General features: G+C 38.3%; 4 protein-coding genes across 6 annotated transcripts; 1 reads left to right on the forward strand and 3 right to left on the reverse strand.

Annotated features, from left to right (window-relative positions):
* Nucleotides 1–205: 205 nt before the first annotated feature.
* On the forward strand, nt 206–3,171 carry LOC119990842 (N-acylphosphatidylethanolamine synthase). The gene is made up of 4 exons (XM_038836969.1): nt 206–671; nt 959–1,044; nt 1,821–1,958; nt 2,690–3,171. The coding sequence occupies exons 1-4, from the start codon at nt 335–337 to the stop codon at nt 2,966–2,968; spliced, it is 840 nt and encodes a 279-aa protein (XP_038692897.1). The 5' UTR covers nt 206–334; the 3' UTR covers nt 2,969–3,171.
* A 778-nt stretch (nt 3,172–3,949) lies between these two features.
* Nucleotides 3,950–9,646, reverse strand: LOC119990841 (T-complex protein 1 subunit gamma). The gene is made up of 13 exons (XM_038836968.1): nt 9,381–9,646; nt 9,141–9,202; nt 8,480–8,552; nt 7,939–8,006; nt 7,719–7,788; nt 7,434–7,502; nt 7,255–7,326; nt 6,800–6,873; nt 5,571–6,233; nt 5,371–5,496; nt 5,094–5,198; nt 4,908–4,982; nt 3,950–4,500 (listed from the first exon to the last, which is right to left on the reverse strand). Exons 1-13 carry the CDS (start codon nt 9,403–9,405, stop codon nt 4,312–4,314), a joined length of 1,671 nt encoding a protein of 556 aa, XP_038692896.1. The 5' UTR covers nt 9,406–9,646; the 3' UTR covers nt 3,950–4,311.
* Nucleotides 9,647–10,350: 704 nt separating this feature from the next.
* On the reverse strand, nt 10,351–16,313 carry LOC119990840 (chloride channel protein CLC-c-like). Of its 3 annotated transcripts, none has more exons than XM_038836965.1 (9): nt 16,124–16,313; nt 15,624–15,699; nt 15,286–15,500; nt 14,999–15,199; nt 14,174–14,351; nt 13,033–13,295; nt 12,384–12,653; nt 10,922–12,050; nt 10,351–10,771 (listed from the first exon to the last, which is right to left on the reverse strand). In XM_038836965.1, the coding sequence occupies exons 3-9, from the start codon at nt 15,468–15,470 to the stop codon at nt 10,682–10,684; spliced, it is 2,316 nt and encodes a 771-aa protein (XP_038692893.1). In that variant the 5' UTR covers nt 15,471–15,500; nt 15,624–15,699; nt 16,124–16,313; the 3' UTR covers nt 10,351–10,681. The 3 variants fall into 3 exon arrangements, with proteins under 3 accessions (XP_038692893.1, XP_038692895.1, XP_038692894.1); XM_038836967.1 differs by lacking the exon at nt 16,124–16,313 and adding an exon at nt 16,086–16,104; XM_038836966.1 differs by lacking the exon at nt 16,124–16,313 and having other exon boundaries at nt 15,624–16,002.
* Nucleotides 16,314–17,041: 728 nt separating this feature from the next.
* Nucleotides 17,042–22,300, reverse strand: LOC119990839 (probable methyltransferase PMT26). The gene is made up of 9 exons (XM_038836964.1): nt 21,942–22,300; nt 20,118–21,295; nt 19,891–20,040; nt 19,250–19,520; nt 18,872–18,982; nt 18,602–18,776; nt 18,085–18,357; nt 17,663–17,857; nt 17,042–17,565 (listed from the first exon to the last, which is right to left on the reverse strand). The coding sequence occupies exons 2-9, from the start codon at nt 21,255–21,257 to the stop codon at nt 17,337–17,339; spliced, it is 2,544 nt and encodes an 847-aa protein (XP_038692892.1). The 5' UTR covers nt 21,258–21,295; nt 21,942–22,300; the 3' UTR covers nt 17,042–17,336.
* Nucleotides 22,301–22,338: the final 38 nt, after the last annotated feature.

The raw sequence follows: 22,338 nt of genomic DNA on the forward strand, positions 1-22,338 counted from the left end.
TCTTCATGTGTGGGTTTTATGGGTGTTAAAAAATTGTTGAAACATAACCGACCACTTATTTGCAAAAAAAAAAAAAAATTACTTGGAGCAGATTGAAATAACCGTCGACCGCCGATAATCTACTATTGATTCGGTTAAATTACCCTAGAAAAATGACCGTCCGTTTACACCTCTAGTGGGCTTGATAAATGAAAGAAATTAAAATCAGAGAGAAGACTATACGCCACCCCCCATGTGCCGGTCAGTTCATTTAGTCGCCAAAACCGCACACAAAAGCCTAGAAATGACATGCTAGATACCAGCAGGGGCGACGTGTATTCGTGAGTGTGGCGGAATGGGGCGCACATTGGAATGGGCGGGCCGGGCGAAACACATGGGAGGAATCCCTCGAAAGATGGTTTTAATGGCGGTGGGTGCCTGCGCCAAAGCTGTGGTTAATCTGCTGAATACAAGCTCCGTCCACAACTCCGACACACTAATTCGTCTCGTGCGGTCCAGACCCCCTGGTGTGCCTCTCATCACGGTCAGCAATCACATGTCCACCTTGGACGATCCACTCATGTGGGGGTTCAAGGGTTTCCCAATCACGGATCCTGATCTGGGTCGATGGGTGCTTGCTGCTGAAGACATTTGTTTCAAGAATGCTGTATATTCTTACTTCTTCAGGCTCGGTCAGTGCGTAATCTTTTGTTCTTCTTGTTTTTTGTATCACTGGTCTTGTTTTCATTTCATAATGGAGAAGTTCAATGCTGATTAGTTTTCTCATGACTACTTGAAATTTCTGAAAATTGTGGAATAATTTGAACATTAACATAATGAAGCATGATTGCCATAGTTATAGTTTGCTTCTTAGTACCTGCATTTGCCTAATGTTTTGTTTTCAGTGTCAAATTGGGCTTGCCACATGATTTATGCTTCTGACTAAGCTTTTGGTTCTGAAAAATGGGAAATTGGGCAGGGAAATGCATACCTATTACGCGAGGTGGTGGAATTTATCAAGAACACATGAATGAGGCTCTTGACCGCTTAAGTGAAGGAGCATGGGTATTTAACTTAATATTTTGTAGCTTGTCTTCTGTATGGTTGAATGGACTCTTTCATGGATTGGGGAATATATTCTTTCATGCAGTCTTCGAAGCTCGTTTATGTTAGTAATATAAATCTTCAGACATAGGATTGTATTGTCTCTAAGGCCTACAAAAAAGGAACTTTGATGTCAATTTCTATCATGGGTGCTACTGAAAGTGTTATACAATTCCCTTGAAAAAAGTTTTGGAAACCTAATTCTCCTTCTAGGAATTATTTTTTATTCGTACGGAAGGGTCTTGGGTGAGAATCCTCACCATTTTTGTCTTATAATTTAAGTGGTTTGGTTGGAGATTGGTGAATAGATATTTTCTTTGCAAGGAAATGAAGGAGCATGTGATTCATCCGATCCTTGGAGGACGTAGTTAAAGGTTGTCATTCTCTGTATGATAACAATGAGAGATGAAAGAAACATGCATTCCAAAATGGAAATGTTTTGAAGACTTTTGTTAAAGAGGAAGAAAGGAGCTTTTTGAAGGAAAGGAGAGTCTGTTAGATATGATCATTGATTCATTTTCACCATTAATTTTTGAATTTGCTGCAACTGCAATCCTGGTATTTGCACTGCTTCAGCGGTGTTTTATATATTTCCTCTTGCAATCCATGTAAAATCTAGTGGCATGGCTTGGTACCCTTACCCTTAATGAAATTCCTCTTGTGCATTCCCAAAGAAGGGTATATGTGCCAATGGTTTCTCTTGTGATTCTAATACTTCTCTTCTTTTCAATTGACAGCTACATACATTTCCCGAAGGAAAAGTAAGTCAAGAAGACGCACCTATTAGACAATTAAAATGGGGAACTGCTAGTCTTATTGTTCGTTCACCAATAACCCCGATAGTTTTGCCAATTGTTCATCAAGGTTTTGAAAAGGTACTTCTTTATTTCCTATCATGTTTCTTATATGGACATTTAGTACTTAATAATTCTTTTATTAGTCTCTTCCTCTATGTACAAATTTGTGCCGCTTAGAGTGAGCTAATCATTCCCTTACATTTTTTTAGTCATAAGAGACTGGTGTTTCTGGCATACAATAGCAGCAGTGAGTCAGTGACACTTCTTTCTTTGCACTACTTTGAGGGCTTAATTTGGTGTTTGAAAGGCAAATAATGTTTACGGTCCAAGGATTTCTCTTGAATTAATAATTGGACAAAAAATGAGGAGTTGTTAGTCGTGTCCCTGTAGCGTTATTATTGGATCATTTAACTGAAAAGGAATAGAGACATACTTGATGAAGAAGAATCTTTGTTAGAGGTGATCTGGGATAGATGATTAAAAATGCTTTCTTTCGCGATGAAAAAAATGTCAAAATTAGTTTGATCTTTTGCATGGTTGGCAAATTGATGTAAATCAAAGTGTTGATGTTTTAGACTTTAATATTGCTTCTGTAATTAGATGACACAATCCATTAAAAAAAATGTGAATCCCTTTATTGCATACTATAATACCGTTAGCTCTTTCGAAAAAGAAAATTTCTTTTGCAGATGGACTTGAAATAAATGGTTATATGTTATTGGATTACTAGAAATAGGTTTATTTGACCTGAAGTAATCTCAATTTTCTTTCTGGTTCTCATTTCCCCTTGGTTCCATTACATTTTACAGGTGATGCCTGAAAACTTTTTCCTGGGCAGAAGACCACCTTTTCCGTTGTGGAAAAAGAACATCAACATAATCGTTGGGGAGCCAATAGAATTGGACCTTTCCAAAATGAAAGAGGTGGCAATATCTACGTCTCGTAAATTATCATTTCCTACTATGGGATGGCCCAGCACTAACCCTCATAGACTGGATGAAGCAGCACAGAGATGTCTTTACGCAGCTATCTCGGACAGAATTCGAACTGTCATGGAGAGGTTACGATGTTTTGCCAGAAGTTTTTGAAGTAGAATGTTTCAACTCAATCATTTACAACGTAGCGTCTTGTTCAGACATCTAGGAAGATGATTTGACCTCAATTTTTGGTAATGATAAATCATTTTTTACGTGCAGTTGAGAATGGATTAAGTCTGTTCTGAGGCTGCTTTCTCTTTGTTTCTGCACAATTATTCATACAAATAAAGAAGCTGTACCATTTTTTCTCTTTATGGGACAAGGTGGATTGCCAGTTTACTTTATATTTATCCCATCCTACATGTCTTCCAACGTAACAACTACCTTGTTATGTAGATGCTACCCTGCCTCGGCGGAGGTAGGGATAAAGAAGAAGGTTTGACCGGGGATGGTGAAATTGACCTTAATAACTCTTCGCAAATGCAGAGAATGTAAGTTCAACTCTCACGTCCAGCTTAGAGCGGGTTGGGTTGACGAACTGAGTTTGGAGTTGACTCCGCTATTTGAGGAATATGTTGGGTTGACAAATTCTCGATTACCAAATAAAAAGGTAGACATGTGTGGTAAAATTAAGGACATGGAGATTTGGAGGTTTAGGGAATCCATCATGGTGGTTTCTCTTCATGGTTTATGGGGAGAAGAGAATTATGTTGCATTCCCTCTTGTGCTACCTTGAAATCTTATGGTTCTACCCTTTAATTATGCCTATCACCTTATGTTAATTAGTAAATCCTCGGCCGTTTTGTCTGCATTCATACCATTATCTTTTGCATCTTAATGCCAAGAAATTCATAAATTTTCAACTGTCTTTTATCATGCAAATTAACTGCGCCAGACGGATTTGGCAAACTAGCAACAAAGAGAACTACCGGACGACAAAGGTTAAAGGGCAACCAAAGAAAATGATGCCAAATGGAGAAAAATGACACACTGTAAATCCATAGGTTTAGATTTCCCTTCTGCTCCTTGATGGTTCTCTGTTTAATTTACCTCTTTTCTAGTCAACTGATAAAAAATTTAGTCATTCCAACGTGCAAGTGAGAATATTACTAGATTAACTGTAAAAATTAGAAATTCAAATGAAACGGCAGTTAGTGTGGAGATGCGGATGCCTCTACTGCTGAGAACAGAAACTGCCATTTCTTCCTCAGAGTTGATGAACTAACAGAGCTTTCAAACATCCCAACTGCACAAAGTTACGGATAGTATACAACTGCAACCATTATAGAAAGGTGGTTCTAAGCAACCAACAAAACTCTGAACTGGCCAAGATCCCAAAATCTGAAGTGTGCGCAATTAAAAGCCCAACAAAACACATGAACAAGCCAACAATGCAAACAAAACCTTTCTGGCAGTTATCTGAATGCCGAGTCAGTCCGAGTGCAATGGTATCCTCAGTCGGGAAGTATTTGCTCGCCATCAGCATCTGCCTCTGTTTCAACCTTCGGCTTTGGTGCTTGGCCCGCTCCAGGGGCCTGCTTCTTCTTGATCCCACTAACAATGTCATCAATCCTGAGAATCATGCAAGCAGCTTCTATCGCTGTCTTGAAGGTTTGTGCCTTCACATTATAGGAATCCCATATCTGGAAATAGAAAAATAAGCACCATTCATTCACAGCAAGAAAGTTTTACTTGAATCCTTGAGCCAGTATAACTCAATCAGTTTACCAGAATCAACTGGGGACATTCACGGATCAGAATGATGGAAGTGCAATAGATGGAACAACTTCTCGTTCAGTGTGACAGATTTTTACATAAACGATCTCTGATTACCAGAAGTTTTATATAAAAACAACTTTTGAAAGACTCCATCCAATTTATCAACAAACATAGTTAGGGAAAACATAGGGCACATGTAAATAATTATTTAAAGGCTCAGAGTGAAATCCTGAAATGTAATATTCAAGAACTTGTACCAACATGGACTAGCATATTAGCCAGAAAAAAAAAAAGAAACAAATAATGAGAGCAATGTGCATTATGACAGTACCTTCCGCTCTTGCATGTCAGCGATCAATCCAGTATTTCCATCAATGCCAATCCAAGCGTTTTCACCATTAGCATGCTGCATCAACAGTTTAGACCCATCAGACAGAAAATGGGTTGAAAAACTCATCCATAACTACATTAGCAATATAAAATAAAATCATGCAATAGAACATCTTAAGATTCATACCTGTCCTTGTAGGGCAGTCATAGTTCGGATCACATTAACACCACAATTTTGTGCCAAAGTTCGTGGTATAGCCTCAAAAGCTATTGCCGCAGCTTCATAAGGCCACTGTTTTGCAATCATAACATATATTGAGAAAAAAATATAAATGACCAATACAAGTTATAACTCACTTCCTAATTTCACATTCAAGGATTTCAGGCCTTCAATACATTTAGTGACCTTAAAATAAAAAGATATGGAATTGATTGCAGTGATCCATGTGAGTAGAAACATTCACCTTTTCTATGCCTTCGATAGATGAACTCTTTTGCTTCAAAGTAGCAGATACAGTTAACTCTGTACCACCACCTCCCGGAAGTAGTTTTGGATTCTTAAGTATGTTCCTAGCTACAGACATAGCATCCTGCATTTGCAAACAAACATCAGAACATGGTCTCATCGAGGTAGAAGAATTCAAACCAAGAATAATTAAAATACCTGCAAGTTTCTCTCTACTTCATTTAGGAGATCCTTACTGGCTCCTCTTAAAAGTATGGTACAAGCTTTTGGATCTTTGCAATCAACAATAAAAGCAAAAAATTCATCCCCAATTTTCTTAACCTCAAACAGCCCAGCCCCAGTACCAACATCGGACTCCTGCAGTTCTTCTGGTCTGTTCACGATAACGGCGCCACATGCTTTGGCAATTCTGTTATTGTCCGTCTTCCTCAACCTCCTTATTGCACTGACACCTGCCTTGCTCAGATAATGGCAAGCCAGATCACTAAGACCCTTTTCTGTAATTACCAAATCCGGTTTGAATTTCAAGATCTGCATACAGAGGTTCTCAATGTATTCTTCTTCCATTTTCAAAAGGACTCCCCAATCTTCCTCTTTAACCAATTCCGCATTTGTTTGGTTCTCACCTTTCTTGTACTCAAGGGGGCAATCAAGAAGAATGATACGTGGGTTGACAATCTTTCTCCTCATTTTTCCAGGGGCAACTACGTCTTTGTTAAACATAACCCCTTTGAGAACTCTTGAATCTTCCAACTGGCCACCAGGAACCTTCTCAACCTTGATGTACTTTTTAATATCCACTTCTCGCATTCCCTGGCCAAGGTCAACACCAACCGTCGTGGTGGCATCAATTGCTAAATCCTGGCAGTTGAACAGAAGCGAAGTATTGGCACATAATATATAAAATAACTATTTGTAAATTTATATTTATATGTAAATAAGCTCAATCTCTATATATATAAGAGAGAGAGAAACGGGGGGACACAAGGCAATTTTTTATTAGTGCCCAATTACTTCCTCTGTGTCATCAAATAATATTATCCCATCATGCAAGAAACCTTGTGAAGAGTAATTTACTAACATTGCCTCCACGAGGATGAACCGTAAACACATGAAACTAAGCAGAAAGAGAAAAGAATACCATCCAGATATACAAAGAAAATACTCATCTAGTTTAGTATCAGCGCACATCTCTAATTATTCATTAGATTCTAGTAAGCATTCAGACACTACTCCCAAAATGACCTCAACATCCGAGTGTACTTTTGTAATTCCTCAAAAACATTTTAAGTGTTCTACAAATTATTATGAGTCTTAAGAGTGCCTGATGTACCAGCTGAAAGATAACGCACAAATCAATCAAGTAAAAGAATTGAAGAAAAACTCCTGCAACACACACACATACATAACAGAAGAGGATCACTTACGGCAATCAAATCACCAAATTGACTTGTGAACTTTGTGCCAATACAGCTCTTCACCAGACTCAACATTGTTGCCCCTAGAACATAGAATTTTTAGTTAAAAAATGCATACACCAAACATAAAACGAGGAGAACAGGCCAATTATTCCAAGTGCTTTTAAGCCTATGTTTCTTAAAAAAATGTATCCTAAATCCAGCAAAGAATTCAATTCTATGTAGCGCAATTGCGGTTTCAAGCAAGCTGGAAAATGCTCATGATTTAGTACAGCTCAAAAGTTGTATGGAAATGGGGATGGGTCTTAGGTCCACTTCTTATTCATGCTAAGTGTGTTTGAACAAGAAGTCTATGAAGTATAAACTCATAATCACAATACACAAACCAGCTCGGCTCAACCAACTGGCAAAAGAATGTACACACGCCAAAAAAAAAGATGAAAAAACTGCAGCACAAAACTCACGATCGTTTACATCAATAGACATTGCAATTCTGTCGAGCACAGCAATAGCATCCTCCAGAGCTTTGTTGTAGGCTACAATTGAAAGAGCCAAAAGGGGGGGGGGGGAGCACTTCATAAGATGTCAAGTTACCATACACGAGCAAAAACAAAAACTGCACATGAGCAATCAAAAACAATACCTCGACAAATGACAGTGGAATGATAGTTCTTGTCAAGGAAGGCTTCCGCAACATGAAGCATTTCACCCGCTGTGATACATTATACACGCCATTCATAATTTAGCACATTAAGATGATAATCAAATAGTTTAACCAGACAATAATTAGCTACTGTCAAAAAAATAAGAGAATATCAACGGTCCCTTCAGGATAAACAGCACCGATCTTGAATAAAACCAACAGCCATCCAAAGAAAGTTGATAAATATCCACTCAAACTAGTTTAATTCGGTAACTCAAACCATACCTAAAACAATGACAGATGTTGTTCCATCTCCAACTTCTTCATCTTGTGTGCGACTTAATTCAATCATTGACTATTTATCAACCATCAAACAGAGCAACCAGAAGAGAAGTTTAGCAAGCATTATCAACTTAAAAGTGAGTAAAATAAAAAAGGGGAGCAGATAAGAAAACACTATTTATGCAGAAAAAGTCCCATGTTGAGCAAAAGAAACAGTCCATGCCTTTGCAGCCGGGTGTGCAAGATCTAGCTCACGTAAAATAGCATTCCCATCATTAGTAACGACAATCCCTGTAAGAAATTCAGTATATGCACCCCAAAAAGGTTAAAACATTCAGATATGGCAATAGATACTTAAGAAATGCAAACTCAGAGCTTGGAAAGGTCATCAAAACCCATGCATATTGGGAGATGTTTGCTCTCAGCTGAGAGAGGAGGAATGATAGTAGTCATTATTACAATTTACAATTTCAAACACCCAGATCACTGTTCACCAAGCCAACAATAAAATAAAAATAAATTAAGACTTATTTTTTTATTTGGGTTGTAACTTTTTCAAAAAACAACTAGAGAAACGGGAATAGCATTTAATGGATCTAACATTGAACACTTTTCATGTTTCGCTGTCTCCTTGGGAAACCAAATCATGCACGTTCAAGCAGTAAAGCACTTTAGATCCTATCATCATCATATCAGATGTGCATAATCTTATTGTATGTTAAGAGGGTGTTGTAAGTATTTCAGAAAATGAGCAAGGAGGTAACCTCCAGCAGCATCAAGGAGCATCTTCAACATAGATCGTGGACCCAAGGTTGTACGAATTATATCAGCCACAGCCTGTTAATATTAAGTGAAAGGTCAAATGTTAGATCAATGAAGTCAAACAGCATAAAGGCTAAACCACATATGCTAACACCAGTTCGGATATCTTGGGATGTATTTTTGATAGCAAATATATTGGTGTTTCCAGGTATAGAATATTAAAATCTACATATGCCATCACAAAAATTACATAAGAAAGCCATGTTAACCAAATAATTAACAAGTGCCAAGTGGAAACAAATAAAATCAGCAAAAATGCCAAACGAACAAAGCATTGAGAAAACCAGCTAATGATACATTAAACCATTAAAAGAGATGGAAGCAAAAACCAAATAAAGACAGTAAAATTACACAAGAAAGTTTCAACAAAAGAACTCTGCATCATCTAACCTCCATTTAATCATTCTTCTTTCTCCTCTCTTAACGTTAAAAAAGAGTCATTACATGCAGAGCAGCGTTTAGCACAGTTATGGAGAAATAATTGCAGCTACGCATAAAAGAACAATGAAATAATGCAGCAACACAAAGACTAGCATCCAGAAATCATTAGAAAAAATATAAACTAGGCAGAAACAAAAGGAATGAAGCACAAACAATTATTACCTTTGAAGCCTGGATATTAGTATGCTGTACCTTGCTTCCAGATTCACGTTTCAGCGAATCCTCTGCTCATAGCAAGTAATTTTCATAGTGAATGTTTAAATCGTCTCATATAGAACAAAATCAAAGAATCTGTGCATAAACAAGTAATTCTAACACCAAATTTGTATACACCAACACACACTAGTAGATCATAAACAACTGACGAATTAGGGTTTTGTGCAAGAAAGAAAGAGAACTTACTGAGAACAAGTACTGGCGCATGCATATTTGCGATCTAACAAACTCTGCAAACGGAAAACCTAAACGAGCAAGTCCGAAATGCCGAAGCGAAGATCGAAGGAAGAAGCGAAGCGTGAGCGGAACACGATGTGTCGAGAAGTGATGAAGAGTTGCAGAAAAACGACAGTAGCAACTTCTCTGCTAAAGTGAGGAGTGGATCTCCTATACTCTAGAGAACGGTCCGGCGTGTCCGAGAGAGTTACTAGGGTTTGGGCCGTTTGAAGACAAAAAGGCTCGAAGTGGAATAAATAAGGTCGTGTTTGCCGTTCCGCATCTAATCACGAAAAGAGGAATAATGTGTCCGATTCTTTTGGGCCTAACCCAAGATATTCAATAAAGCCCACATAACAATATTAGTTGAGAAAAAAAAAAAGAGAAAAAAAAGAAGATATTTCCTTTCAAGACATTCTGAAAAATTAATGTTGATTTGAGTATATAAGATCGATGATTACAATTATATAACTAATATAATTTTGTTTGAGAATAAAATATAAATAATGGCTCGTGTGACATTGTTGAGTACTTATAATGGTTTTCTTTGGCTATTTAAATTGATTAAAAAAACACACACCTTTTTTTGATAACCGAAAATGATATCACCGGGTTCGTCTATTTTAAACAGTCAAGTTGGGCCTAAACTCGGACTTAACAAGCTACGCGCACAACCTCTCAACGAATTAGTTGGACTGAGACCCAAAACAAAACCAAACGGGGATAAATCGCATTGGGGAATGAATCATGAAAACTCCGCATACGCCTTTGGCGGCATCCGATAATCAGGTGGGCATACATAAAACACTAAAAATTGGTATTGGGTATTTGCTTGTGATTTTGCCTCACTTGGAGAGAGACATGAACATCATCCACAATGTCTATGCCCTAATTGCTTTAGTATACCCATAAAAGAAAATTTGCTGTTGTATACATACAATACTTGCACAGCTCAACTGATGAATTCATTCCACCATAGTCACAAAGCATTCTCAAAAGAAAAGGAACAAAGAAAATTATACACCAGAACAACAGCGAATCATGCCCAACAGATATCTTGCCAAAATGAAACCAACTAATTCATGTCCTAAATCATGCAAGAAAATGAAATGTATAAACTGAGTTGTATGGAGGCTCTCTCCACCAACAAACTCCAGAACTCCAAGCCATTTTCAGATACCAAAACCAACTTAAATCATCCAGGGCCAAAAAAACGAAACATGGAAAAATCGAACAGTCTAGTAGAAGTCATTCAGGTACAGTAACCTGCTCTACTCGTGAGGATTGACATGCGGATAAAGTCCCAAAATGTGCTGTGGCATGAAGTCGTGCCGTGTCAGAATTCCAACAATCGGAGGCCTCTGCAAAGAACATACAAGTTAGCGTTAAAGTCAGCGCTAAAGCATGCCTGTGAGCTATTTAACATGACTGAGACTGAGTTGACGAAATAAGTTTGATACCCTTTTCAACTACTATGACAATATGACAGAGGGAGTGACTAGGTATCTTACCGCTTGACTCTTTGGCACCACGCACATATGCCTGAGACCAACTTGACGGAAGAGAATGGCAGCTTTGGCTAGTGACATTGTCTCTACAACTGTGTATGGAGATGCATTTGTGATAGGGTGGAGATCTACAAACATTTCCATCTCTTCCTCTTCAATATCTACATCCTCTAGATTGATTCCCTTCCCTGATCCAGCTTTGGCGAAATCAAAGGCTGCGAATCTACATAATATTTCTTCTCTGGCAAGTACTCTCTCTCTAGAAAAAACTTTTCCCTTAAGCAAAACGAGCAAATGGGACCTCAAAACAAGCCCACACAACTCTGATGCATTGCAAAATGGTGGTTCATCGATCACAGGGAATCCATTATGCCCTGTAGTCTTCAAAGCATGCAATATATTCCCCACTTTTTCAACACCGTTAAAGGAGATTAGTGGACCTGTGATAACATCACGGGCAACCAGATGCCGCATGTAAGGTTCAGCATGAGCCTCCATGTAAGGTAATCCCTTCATTTTCACTATTTGATCATATACACCCTTGTTGAAGGTATCGGCCACAGTTTTGGAGATAAGGAGAACTAACATCACAAGGGGGAGCAATAACAAATCATTAGTTAGTTCAAGAAGTATTACACATAAAGAAACTGTCATTCTCATGGTACCACCAAGAAAGGAAGCTGCTCCAAGGAGGGCATAGAGACCAGTGTCCAGTTTAGCGATAGAAGCAAATAGTCTCCCAAGAAGACGGCCATAGGAAGCCCCAGCTAGTATGACAGGGATGAAGAGTCCAGAGGGAACAGCAATCCCATAAGTGATAATGCCAAGAACGTAAACAGCAGCAAAGAAAATGAAAAGGGAGGAAATATGGAATTCTCCTTTGGTACTGGAGCTAAATAGGTTGCGGATGGCATCGTCTCTGGTATTCAGAAAGAGTGATGCAAGGTCATTGTAGTAACCTGATGGGCATTGGAAGCGTTCATAGTTACCAGATCCATCAGTAGTGGGGCAGCTTGCCATCAGATCGGCAGGACAGGGGATGCACGTTCCAAGCCAAGGCAGGCCATAAGAGCAACAAGATGTCAAGAGTGCAATGCTGATGACAAGAAAAATTTTGGAAGCAGCTCCCTTTCTGCAGCAACAAGATGATACGAGGAACAGGAAACAGTTAGTATAAGTAGAACTTCTGATATACATCAAGATCACTTATTAGGTATTGTTACCAATCTGTATACTGTCATATTTTCAATGTAAATAACTGCATGTTTTCTCTATAAGTAGAGTAATAAAGTTAACAATTATAAAGATTATGGACAAATAAATTATGGACAAATACTTGCAACATGTCGCGTTGCTTCTAATCTTGTAGCTGCAAGCTATTTACCAGTCACTTGCACCAAAAAAAACATAGTAACGATAATCAGAAAGCATAAGGTGAAGGGTCAAAATCAATAGGAGTACGTACTCATTAATGATGCTATAGGTACGCAAGACCTTGTCCACAAGATAGTTATACAGGCTTCCAAAGACACCCCCGATAAGTCCTAGCAGTAATGCAGCTAACATATCTTGGACACCATACATAGTCTTTGCTGAGCTGACATCATACATTATTAGACCTCCTTGCGCAAACTGCCCACATTTTCCTGTGGAGCAATACTCTGTAAAAGCTCGTAAAACTATTGCGACGACCGCTGTGGTGAAAAAAGTCCGCCAAAGAAGAGCACTTCGCCACCTGAACCATGCCAAAGCCCAAAAGAAAGAAAGAACTGATATGTGAAAACATTACAACACATGGTGAGGGAAAGCAAGATACTGAAATAAGTTAGCGACTACATCAGGTCTTTCCTACACTATAAGGAAGACAGTTATCTAGATTTGAATAGCCAATAATGTGTGATGTCTGATCAAAATAAGTACTTTAAGCAAAAGGTACTAAGATTAAGCTCAGTTTACTATTTTAGTAATGTTCTTTATGTTATGCACTTCCATTTGTAAACAGTTGCCATCAGTGAGCTCAAATAACTTAAGAAAATTCCAAACTTCTATGCAACAAAATCTCATGGGCCCAGGAAAGCCTGGTAAAAGAAAATGGTGAACAAAGAGAGAGGTACCAGGAAGCTGCTTCTTCAAGGGCAAAGAGGACACCGCCAACCGGAGCACGAAAAGCTGCAGTCACACCAGCAGCCGCTCCACAAGTAATTAAGTCTCGTCGGTCCCGGTCATTTTTGAAATATCTTAGGCATTTCCAAGTCAAATGGTACTTGCGAGAACCCCCTTGTCCAAGAATAGAGGCTAAGCAAGCGCCTGTGTGAACCATGGGACCTTCTTTACCCATGACGAATCCAGCAGACACTCCAAGAATGGAACCAAAAATCTTCCAGAAAAGGCAAAAAAAAACATGCAAATAATTGCTTAAATGTTCTCAGAAAACACAAAAGAGAAGGGAGAAGGACAACTGAGTGAAAAGAATCCTGACTACATTCATAATCAAGGAAATTTTATTCATATATCATAAGCTATGAAGACTCTTGCAGCAAAACGTATTAAAATGCAGCATTCATGAACATAAAAATACAAGTAGTTTTAGATGGAAGTTGCTCATGTGTGCAAGTTCCAAAATCCCAGACGTTGGAAGTACCATAATATTTGGTAGCTTCATACTACAAATTAAATGAGTATATTTATCTCTATCTGGATGTTTGTTTGGCATAGAAAGAACAGAAAATAACAGTGACATTGCAAAATTACCGCAACCTTGAGGTCATGACATTGCAAAATACCACACGTTTGAGTACGATAATATTTGGTAGCTTCATGCTACAAATTAAATGAGTATATTTATCTCTATCTGGATGTTTGTTTGCAAAGAAAGAACAGAAAATAACAGTGACATTGCAAAATTACTAAGGTTGCTTCACAGCAACCTGGAGGTCATGGAGTCAAATCCAAAAAACAACATTACTACATTGTGGGAGTAAGGTCACATGCATCTTCCTTTCCCTGGCCCCACCTTCACTCCAGGAGCCGCATGCACAGGAATTGTTTAACTATGGGTATAGCAAAACAAGTAATGGAGACTCTCTTACATTGACAATAATATCCATATCCCCAATTAAACATTGTAACAATCAAAAACACTTATTATTTAAAAAAAACAATCACAAACACTTGGAATTGTTTCCATCTTTTCTACAAATCTGAAATTTTTGGTGCATCGGTGGGCAGCACGGAGGGGAGAGAGAGTTAATTCACCTTTACGAAAAGGGTACTTGGAGCCAGTATTGAATGAGCATCTATGCCATTTAGGTAAGCTTTCACCTCAGGAATACCTGATCCTGCTGCGGCTGGAGCAATGAATGCACAAAGTGCTCCTCCAGCAGCTGCCAAGCCTATATTGCAACCAGTATATGCTGCAAAAGCCTTGTAATACCTGCACTGGAACAATTGTCATGTGAATTTACAGGTACACATTCATAGCCAATCTAAAAAAAATTTATTTGAGAACATGCTTAAGAACCAAGAATACTGGGGAACAATGTTTGATTATGATAAACTGAAGAAGAACTTTTGGGCAAAAATTATAATCTATATTTCATAACTGAGGAATAGTAGATTTGCATGTATCAACTTTATTCAACAAAATGAAGCTAAAGAAAGAAAAGTAAATCAATAGACAACAAGCATTACTTAACAAATGCCCTAATGATTGCAAGACTCGTCTAAGATTATAAAACTGACTGAGCACGATTAACACCTCTGATTAAAGAAATGGAAATATCTTTTAACGTTCTCTTTTACTAGACAGGATAGTCATCAACAACAGAAACCGCTTGTCAAGAGTGAGTCAACTACAAGTTTCCTCAATACAGAATCTTATAGCTTTCTTTTGCAAGTCACTGCATGAGGTTCATGCAATCTAATTGCCATGACATTCTAATAGACATTTGCAGGAAACTAAATAGCATACATTCAGTCCAGGCATATAACCCCAAAAAACAATAAGATAAAATAATATAGCATAAAATAAAATAATTCAAAAGCTGAATCATTGAGGTAATGGGAACTAGGCTTAAATACTTGTGCTGAGCCATCAATTTTTCAGTCAGCAGCAGCTTGAAACCAGCAATATTCTCGACGGCAATATTATTGAAGAAGCCAACAAGTCCAGTAAACAGACCTATGATAAGTGCAAATCCCCACTTGAGTACAACATACTGAAATATCTCAATTTTCTTTTTTGATCGCCAATCCTGGTTAAACAATTCATTCTCTATAATCCTGAAACGACACAGAAAACCCAATAAAACAACTCATTTGGGCTTATACAGTCAATGATAAGTACAAAACCCATCAATCTGCCTTACTCATAGTCAAGGCTTTCGATGGGGCAAAGATTTGCTCCAACAATGGCAATCTGGGAGGTGGTGTTGACCCGCTTCATCACCAGTGGTTCTCTGTATGACTCAATTTCCTTTGCAACTAACAACTCTTCATCTTCATTGTCATGCCAATCTCTATCCCCACGATTTACACTGTTTTCTTGTTCCATTGTTACCACTATTCACTCGACGATATCTACCTGCAGTAAATAAAACCCATTTTGGAGAACACCCAAAAAGAAAAACTTCCATTCTTGCGAATGCAATCACTCAAAGAAACAAAAGCCATTGTTATTGTTCAATGAGAATAGAAAATTGAGTACCTCTTTGTCTTTTCTTTTCCCTTCTGAATACAATAAGTTGGAGCTGGTGTCGCTGGAAGACAAGGAACCAGCTTAACTACATATTGAAAAGAGAAAAATAGACATTATGATCGAAAGCTTTATCCAAGTATTGAATAGAAACAAGTACGAACAATACAATGACTGCAGGTATATAAAGCAATGACAACAATTATTGCCACAGCGTGGTACAGCATCAAGATTGGGTTTTGTTATAGACAAAAAAACAAAAAAAAGCGATTGGCATTGGGCAGAAAAAAAAAAGTGAAGAAGGGTAGATGGAGAAGGGGGTTTCATCCACCAATCATGGTATACTCTTCCAAACCAACCAGTCAACCAGAAGGTCCAGAACTTTATTTTTGTGCATTTTTCTCTTTGGGTTCTTTCTATCTGACCAAATCAATGATTGCACAAAAAGAAATTCAGTTACGAACTAAATCTAACCATTTATAACCCTGATAATGTCAAGTATCAAATCAAACCTTGACTTGTGCAGAGTCGTCTTGATTCACTCTTACGCCAGAATTGCACGAGGAGGGGAATTGAAGATTCGAGCCCATATCCTCTCTAGATGATGAGATGCCAACCACTGCAATCAATTCAAGTTCAAACTCCAAATTCTATTATTGAGCTTCAGATCTTACGATTTTGCTCGAGCGCAAACTTTGTCATAAGATCTTTCATAAGCTTCACATTAATATATGGACCTAAAATCAGATCGTCTTGCCCGCACGCACGCAAAAAGACAACATGATAAATTAAGTCAAAACTCATCATATGATCACAAGGACATTGCTTTCAATAAAAAAATTGGGTCGTCTAACCATCACGTTCACATAAGTTTTAGGCCACATAAGTCTTTCACATGATAACACAATAAGTTAAACCAAAACTCAATACGTAACAATAAAGATATTGCTTCCAATGAGAATCATGTTCAAGACCTTCTTGAATCCATATGGTTTGGGCTCAAAAAATTACCGAATAAACTAACACCCAAATGGTTGAAAACTCACATTAAAGTTCCTGTAAACATAAGATGGGAGTGTTTCACAAACATAGTGTCAATCAAAAGATCCAACGTCTACATTGGATTATTGTGAATGCTCTCGAGAACCATGATCACGTGTAATTTTATTTCAGAATTACAACCATGTGAACAACATCGACTCCATAGAAAAATAGAAGTATGAAAAATCGAGCAAATGCTGCTCTTTTGAGGATCAACCGCAAAATTGTCGAGAAGCCTATCCATGGAAGTGTACTTGTAATCCGAGTATAACTTCGAGGCCTCCAGATCATTCCAAAGCTCATAATAAATTTCAAGATCACAGATACTGATAACCACTAACAGCTGACTCAATGGATGAGAGCTGTCGAATATAATTTTCAGAAACTGATTTCTGCCAAAATTGCTAATAAATTACTTTTACACTTTCAATAATTGCAATTTTGCAGCAGTAGCGCGTATAATATTACAGCGAAAACTTGGTTACCAACGAACCTTGGATTATAATATATTAACTCTACGAGAAAAATGTAAAACATTGAACCAGAAGGACTAGCAAACATGATACATCGGCTAACATGGAGGTTCAAAAACCATGGATAGCGGTTGGCAACCAGAACAAAAGAATACCTAATTTCATGGGCAATACAATCTTGAGAATTGATAGAGATTCGGGGTAAGAAAGACTAAGCAGTAGCGTATGTGATTGTCTCAACCTCTTTGGGCCGCCAAATGGACTTCTGGACACATAGCAAGCCCTCCTTGTCCTTGGAATAAGTCATCCGAACCTCCCACTGCATCGACCTTGCAATTTTCTCCAGCTCGGTAATGATCTCAACTTTATCCCTTACAATAAGTTTTCCTTCTGGCCGAAGGATCCGGTCAGCCTCTGCCATCACAGCAACCATACTGCACCTGTGAGTCACAAAACACAAATGAAATCAATAAGATCACAGGAAGATGAAAGGAGCTTTTGTCGGGGAATGAAGAGAAATCGAAGATCAGTGCACACCTATTTTTAATCTTGGAAAAGAGATGGTCTGCATGGAGAAGATCATAGGATCGAGGATAGGTACTAAATGATTCGCACCAGTCATGATAAATACCAAACAGGCCTCGTTCATAAATTATGGGTAGTGTATCCGGAGAGTCTACTGAGATCACATTCATGACCCACACATTCAGATCTTTCAAAGCGGCCGCAAATCTGCAAACAAAACCACAGATAAAGAAAAGTCATTGGTGTTAAGTTGTTAACCCTATATTTGGCCAAAAGCCATCAACCTAACACAACAAGAATAATGGCAGTCTATGTTACAGGCTTACAGCATTAACGAAGTCATGGACAAACAGCATGTAGATATGCAAGATAAAGGACCCTCAATAACTAACTGCTGCAAGATTCCACACTTTCTACTTGAAAATGTATCTTACCCTCCATAGACAGCTCGCATGTCCATCACATTCCTCACCAAAGACCAGTTTATTCCCATTCCATTTAGATATGACTTTGACACCACACGTTTCCAATGCGTATAGTCTGCGGTGAAATCTTCCGGTGCTGGTTTACCATAAACTCCAGTCTGCGTATTCAATAACCAGTAAGGAGTCTTCTCCAACCTTGCTGGCCATTGCTCTGGCCATTGAGAGCCACGTTCTGATGAATTTGTAGGCACCTTATGCATGCATGCTTGTAGTGGCACATTCCTATAAGTGTTAGCATAAGAGTTAAAAAATTGTACAGTGTATGAGAGTGGTTAGCAAAAGGCAACAAAATCTGTAGTAACTAAGCTGTATTTTTTAGTTCTGTGAAAATTTAGTGAAACAGAAAACTGCCTACGCAGAATAAGATTGCAGGTGAAGTCCATGACCTGCAATAATCATGTACTCATATCTAGAATACAGTTTCTTACAAAACATGAACAAAAGAAAAAAAAAATTAGAAACTTACCAGGCTGCATTTGGATCATCAGACTGTGAGCAGATTGGAGGATCTTGTTGTGATCTTTTCTCATAGCAATCATTCGAAGTAGGTTTTCTATATATCGCTACACCCACCTTGTTCACTGTATCCTTATTAATGGATATAAGTTCCCAGCATATGGCTTTGGTTAGTTCACTCATGGCTGCAAAATATTTCAACAAAAACCGCAAGTTATTAGAATCAATTTTAACTATCAATAAAATAAAAAAAATATGAGGTCAACATATAATCTACTACCTTTCCAAATTCCAACATCTTCAGCAAGCTTCTGATAAACAGGAGTAGCAGACCACACGAAGAAACCGCCAGGTCTCAGCACGCGATTCAGTTCCAGAAGAAGTTTACCACCTGCAGCTTGTAACATAAGAGAGTACCCAACGCAAAACTGAAATTGCCGTATTTAAACAAACAATCAAATGAATCCTGCTATATGCATAGTAGTTATCGAAAGAGGTTAGCTCAAAACAATAAAACTCAAAGGAAGAGTACTTTAACATTGAGACATGGAAATTTCATTGTTTTAAATATTGAACATTTTCAAGAAGAACTAGAAAAAGCTTGATTAAGATTACGCTCATCGAGATACCCTTCCCAGAGAAAGTCATTTCAAAATACCTTCAATATGCCATGGGACTCTACAGCGTGCACAATGGACAATATCAAAGACTCTGCCCGGGAATGGAAGTCTCGTTGTGCCCATTACAGCAGATATGGCAGGGATTCCCCTTTCCAGAGCAAATTGCACTTGGGCTTCATGTTCATCTTTAGGGGCAAATGACATAGCAAGAACATCTCGGTCAAAGAGAAAGCCTCCGAAGCTAGCAACCCCACATCCAACATCCAAAATCACACGAGTACGTTTACCCCATGCAATATCTGGCACAGACTGCGTGACATATCCATGTTAATCATGACTTGGAACACAATTTCAAGCAAAAAGCCAAAAATAATAAGATAAAGTAGACTAACAGTACAAACACATTTTCCCAGTAAGAAAAAATGTATCAAGTACTTATCGTTGTGCAAAATTTTGGAATTGAGATTAAGACTTAATGTTGATTCGGCACTAACTGGACTAAGTATCTTACAGTCTACAACAAGAAACATCATGCATGCTACAAGGTTATTGGGAATTGAACAACTCAAATGATAAAAAGCATAGAATTCAAAATAATCTGACAATACTAGCATTGAAATGCAGATAATCATAGAATTTATGTGGCTCCGAAGTAAAAAGAATCAGGTTTTGTCTTCACCTCATTTATGAAATCAATGTAATGAAGAGCACCATGCTTAAATTGCGTTCCACCACCAGGGAAAGTGAGATATTCACCAGTGACTTTGACCCAATTTTGATGCCCTTTGAGTTGCGCAAGCTTGGTGTGGGGAACATTGTAATACCATATCTGGAGAAATTTTTTAAATGTATTAGCATTAAGAAACTTCGAGTGGGAAAAATATTCCATATATTAACTAACCATACCTTTTCCCTGCTTTTAGGCCACTCAATCGAGCGTTTGTATCCTTGAGGGAGTGGGACAAGGCAGGTGGGGGGCTCTTCAGGGCAGTGCCTCTCTCGATGTTCATAGTGCTTGGTACTTCGAAGACTCTTAATTGCTTGCCAATTGTCAAGACATGGGATGAAATCAGGCCCAGCAGTGGCATTGCAGAGCTTCCAAGTGTACTCAGATTTTTGCTTGGAAGACTGCTGAGCTTCCTTTTCATTCTTTGACTCTGCTGCCTGAGTTAACCATGAGCCATTCTGAGTCGTGGTTTCATTCAAAAGGTCCGATTGAGCCCCTAAAGGAAATACCTCATTTGAACTCTGGTTAGTGGCCTTTCCACCATCCTTCTGCTCATCTGAACTATTATCTGATTCTTTTTTATTGGTTTCATCCACCTTCTCCTCAATTTGACCATCGTCCTTTGTTTCGCCCGAGTTATCCGATTTCATATCATTGTTGTCTGCATCAGGTTTTTTCTCATCCTCCTCCAAGTTATCCGAATCAGATTTTTTGTCACCCTTGTCATCAGACTTCCGGTTCATCTCATCCGAATCGGACTTCTTCTCATTGTCATCTGAATCAGTTTTTTTCTCAGTTGAATTATCTTCAGAACCTCCCCGTCCTCCTGAATCATTCTCACTGTCACCTGATTTTGTTTCACCAGTTTCTGATTCTGCATTTTGTGTCTTAGAATCCCCACCCTCTGTCTCACCATCTTGCGTTTGTTGTACTTCTTGATTAGTCTCCTCATTGGACTTCTTCTCTTGGTTTTCTGGAGCACTATTATTATTATTATTATTATCATTATTCTCACTACTATCTCCTTTTGTTGCATCCTCAGGCAAGTCACCAGGACTATCTTCAAACTGCCTAGCATTGCTCTCAGTGCTATCAGTCTGCCTAGTATTGCTAGCCATGCTATCAGTCACTGGTTCCTTCACCTCATTTTTGTTTTCCTGAGCAGGCACATCGTTTTGACCAGGAACCATGGACGATGATGTTATCATCCATACCCCAACCAAGCAGAGAGCCACAAATACCACCATCGTCACTGTCGAACAATAGCTCAAGGATGATCTTCTATTGTTGTCTATTCTAGAGTATTTACCTAACGCCATGGTCTATTTTCTCTATGGATCCAAAAAATCTATCACACCTGGATGGAAGACGTGAATATTAGATCCATCTCCAGCAATATAATTCAGATCACACTGAGAGCTAGCTACTTTATATAACTACGCTAAAATAGTCAAGTCCAACATGTTTGACAGCAAAAGCACAAGAACAAAGTGTTAACACTTAACAACAATATATTCAGGCAGTATTCAATCCATAACAAAGAATAACACAAACAGTGGACAATTAGGAGAACAGAAACAGAAGTTAAATATATCGTCGGATTTGGGAGAGAGTTTGAGCAATTTGGCTGCATCAAGCTCCATCATGTAGAAATAATGCACGCAGTATTCCAACATTGATAAAAAGCAAGTAACGTAAATGCACGCAACCACATTCATACACGGAATGGAATCAGACATAAACACCAGTGCTCCATATCATTCAGATCTCTACACACAGACCATTCAACAGAAATATTGTCACAGACACACCATAAAAGTGCCGATATAACTTCGGTTTCAAAGGAGAGACTGAACACATGCCTGAAACAACGAACATATGCGCCAACAGCAAAACCATCACATATTCGCACATAGACATGAACGTATAAAGATATACATAAAAATTTAAGAGCGGATCTGAGGATTAAACCAGCTTAACCATGAGAGAGCTGACATACATACCTCAATGTCGAAAGCAATTCCAGCAGATCGAAGAACGTTAATCTTTTATTCTATGCTACTTCTAGATAGAGAATTTTAGAGAGAGAAGCTAATTGATTGTTCCCTCCGGTGGGCTAAAGAGATGATGGAGATGGAGATGGAGATGGAGATGGAGATGGAGACGGAGACGGGAAAGGCAGATATAGCGGAGGAGGAAGCTATCGGTAGCTGTTTTTCTTTTAATTAATATTAAAAAAACTCTATTAATTAATTAATTAATAATTCCTAGAGTGTAAATCAATAAAGAAGAAAAGACGGAAAAGGATAGGCCGTTGTAAAATCGAACAGATAGAGAACTTGAAGACGACGGAAATGCCGTGAAAACTGCGAGCTAAATATACGCGATAGAGAGAGAGAG

Source organism: Tripterygium wilfordii, chromosome 22 (genome assembly GCF_013401445.1).
Source record: "Tripterygium wilfordii isolate XIE 37 chromosome 22, ASM1340144v1, whole genome shotgun sequence".
NCBI lineage: Eukaryota > Viridiplantae > Streptophyta > Magnoliopsida > Celastrales > Celastraceae > Tripterygium > Tripterygium wilfordii.

What these genes read in the sequence shown, in the direction of transcription:
- LOC119990841 (XM_038836968.1), bottom strand. Translation starts at nt 9,405, where the DNA reads ATGCATGCGCCAGTACTTGTTCTCA. An exon ending in TGCGCCAGTACTTGTTCTCA is followed by an intron (nt 9,203 to 9,380) that starts GTAAGTTCTCTT and finishes TGCTATGAGCAG; the next exon opens with AGGATTCGCTGAAACGTGAA. An exon ending in CTGACATGCAAGAGCGGAAG is followed by an intron (nt 4,501 to 4,907) that starts GTACTGTCATAA and finishes TTCTATTTCCAG; the next exon opens with ATATGGGATTCCTATAATGT.
- LOC119990842 (XM_038836969.1), top strand. Translation starts at nt 335, where the DNA reads ATGGGGCGCACATTGGAATGGGCGGGCCGGGCGAAACACATGGGAGGA. An exon ending in GCTTAAGTGAAGGAGCATGG is followed by an intron (nt 1,045 to 1,820) that starts GTATTTAACTTA and finishes TTCAATTGACAG; the next exon opens with CTACATACATTTCCCGAAGG. An exon ending in TTCATCAAGGTTTTGAAAAG is followed by an intron (nt 1,959 to 2,689) that starts GTACTTCTTTAT and finishes TACATTTTACAG; the next exon opens with GTGATGCCTGAAAACTTTTT.
- LOC119990840 (XM_038836965.1), bottom strand. Translation starts at nt 15,470, where the DNA reads ATGGAACAAGAAAACAGTGTAAATCGTGGGGATAGAGATTGGCATGAC. An exon ending in AAATTGATGGCTCAGCACAA is followed by an intron (nt 14,352 to 14,998) that starts GTATTTAAGCCT and finishes GTTCCAGTGCAG; the next exon opens with GTATTACAAGGCTTTTGCAG. An exon ending in ACCTATAGCATCATTAATGA is followed by an intron (nt 12,051 to 12,383) that starts GTACGTACTCCT and finishes TTGTTGCTGCAG; the next exon opens with AAAGGGAGCTGCTTCCAAAA.
- LOC119990839 (XM_038836964.1), bottom strand. Translation starts at nt 21,257, where the DNA reads ATGGCGTTAGGTAAATACTCTAGAATAGACAACAATAGAAGATCATCC. An exon ending in GATGATCCAAATGCAGCCTG is followed by an intron (nt 18,358 to 18,601) that starts GTAAGTTTCTAA and finishes TAACACTTATAG; the next exon opens with GAATGTGCCACTACAAGCAT. An exon ending in TTTTCCAAGATTAAAAATAG is followed by an intron (nt 17,566 to 17,662) that starts GTGTGCACTGAT and finishes TGTGACTCACAG; the next exon opens with GTGCAGTATGGTTGCTGTGA.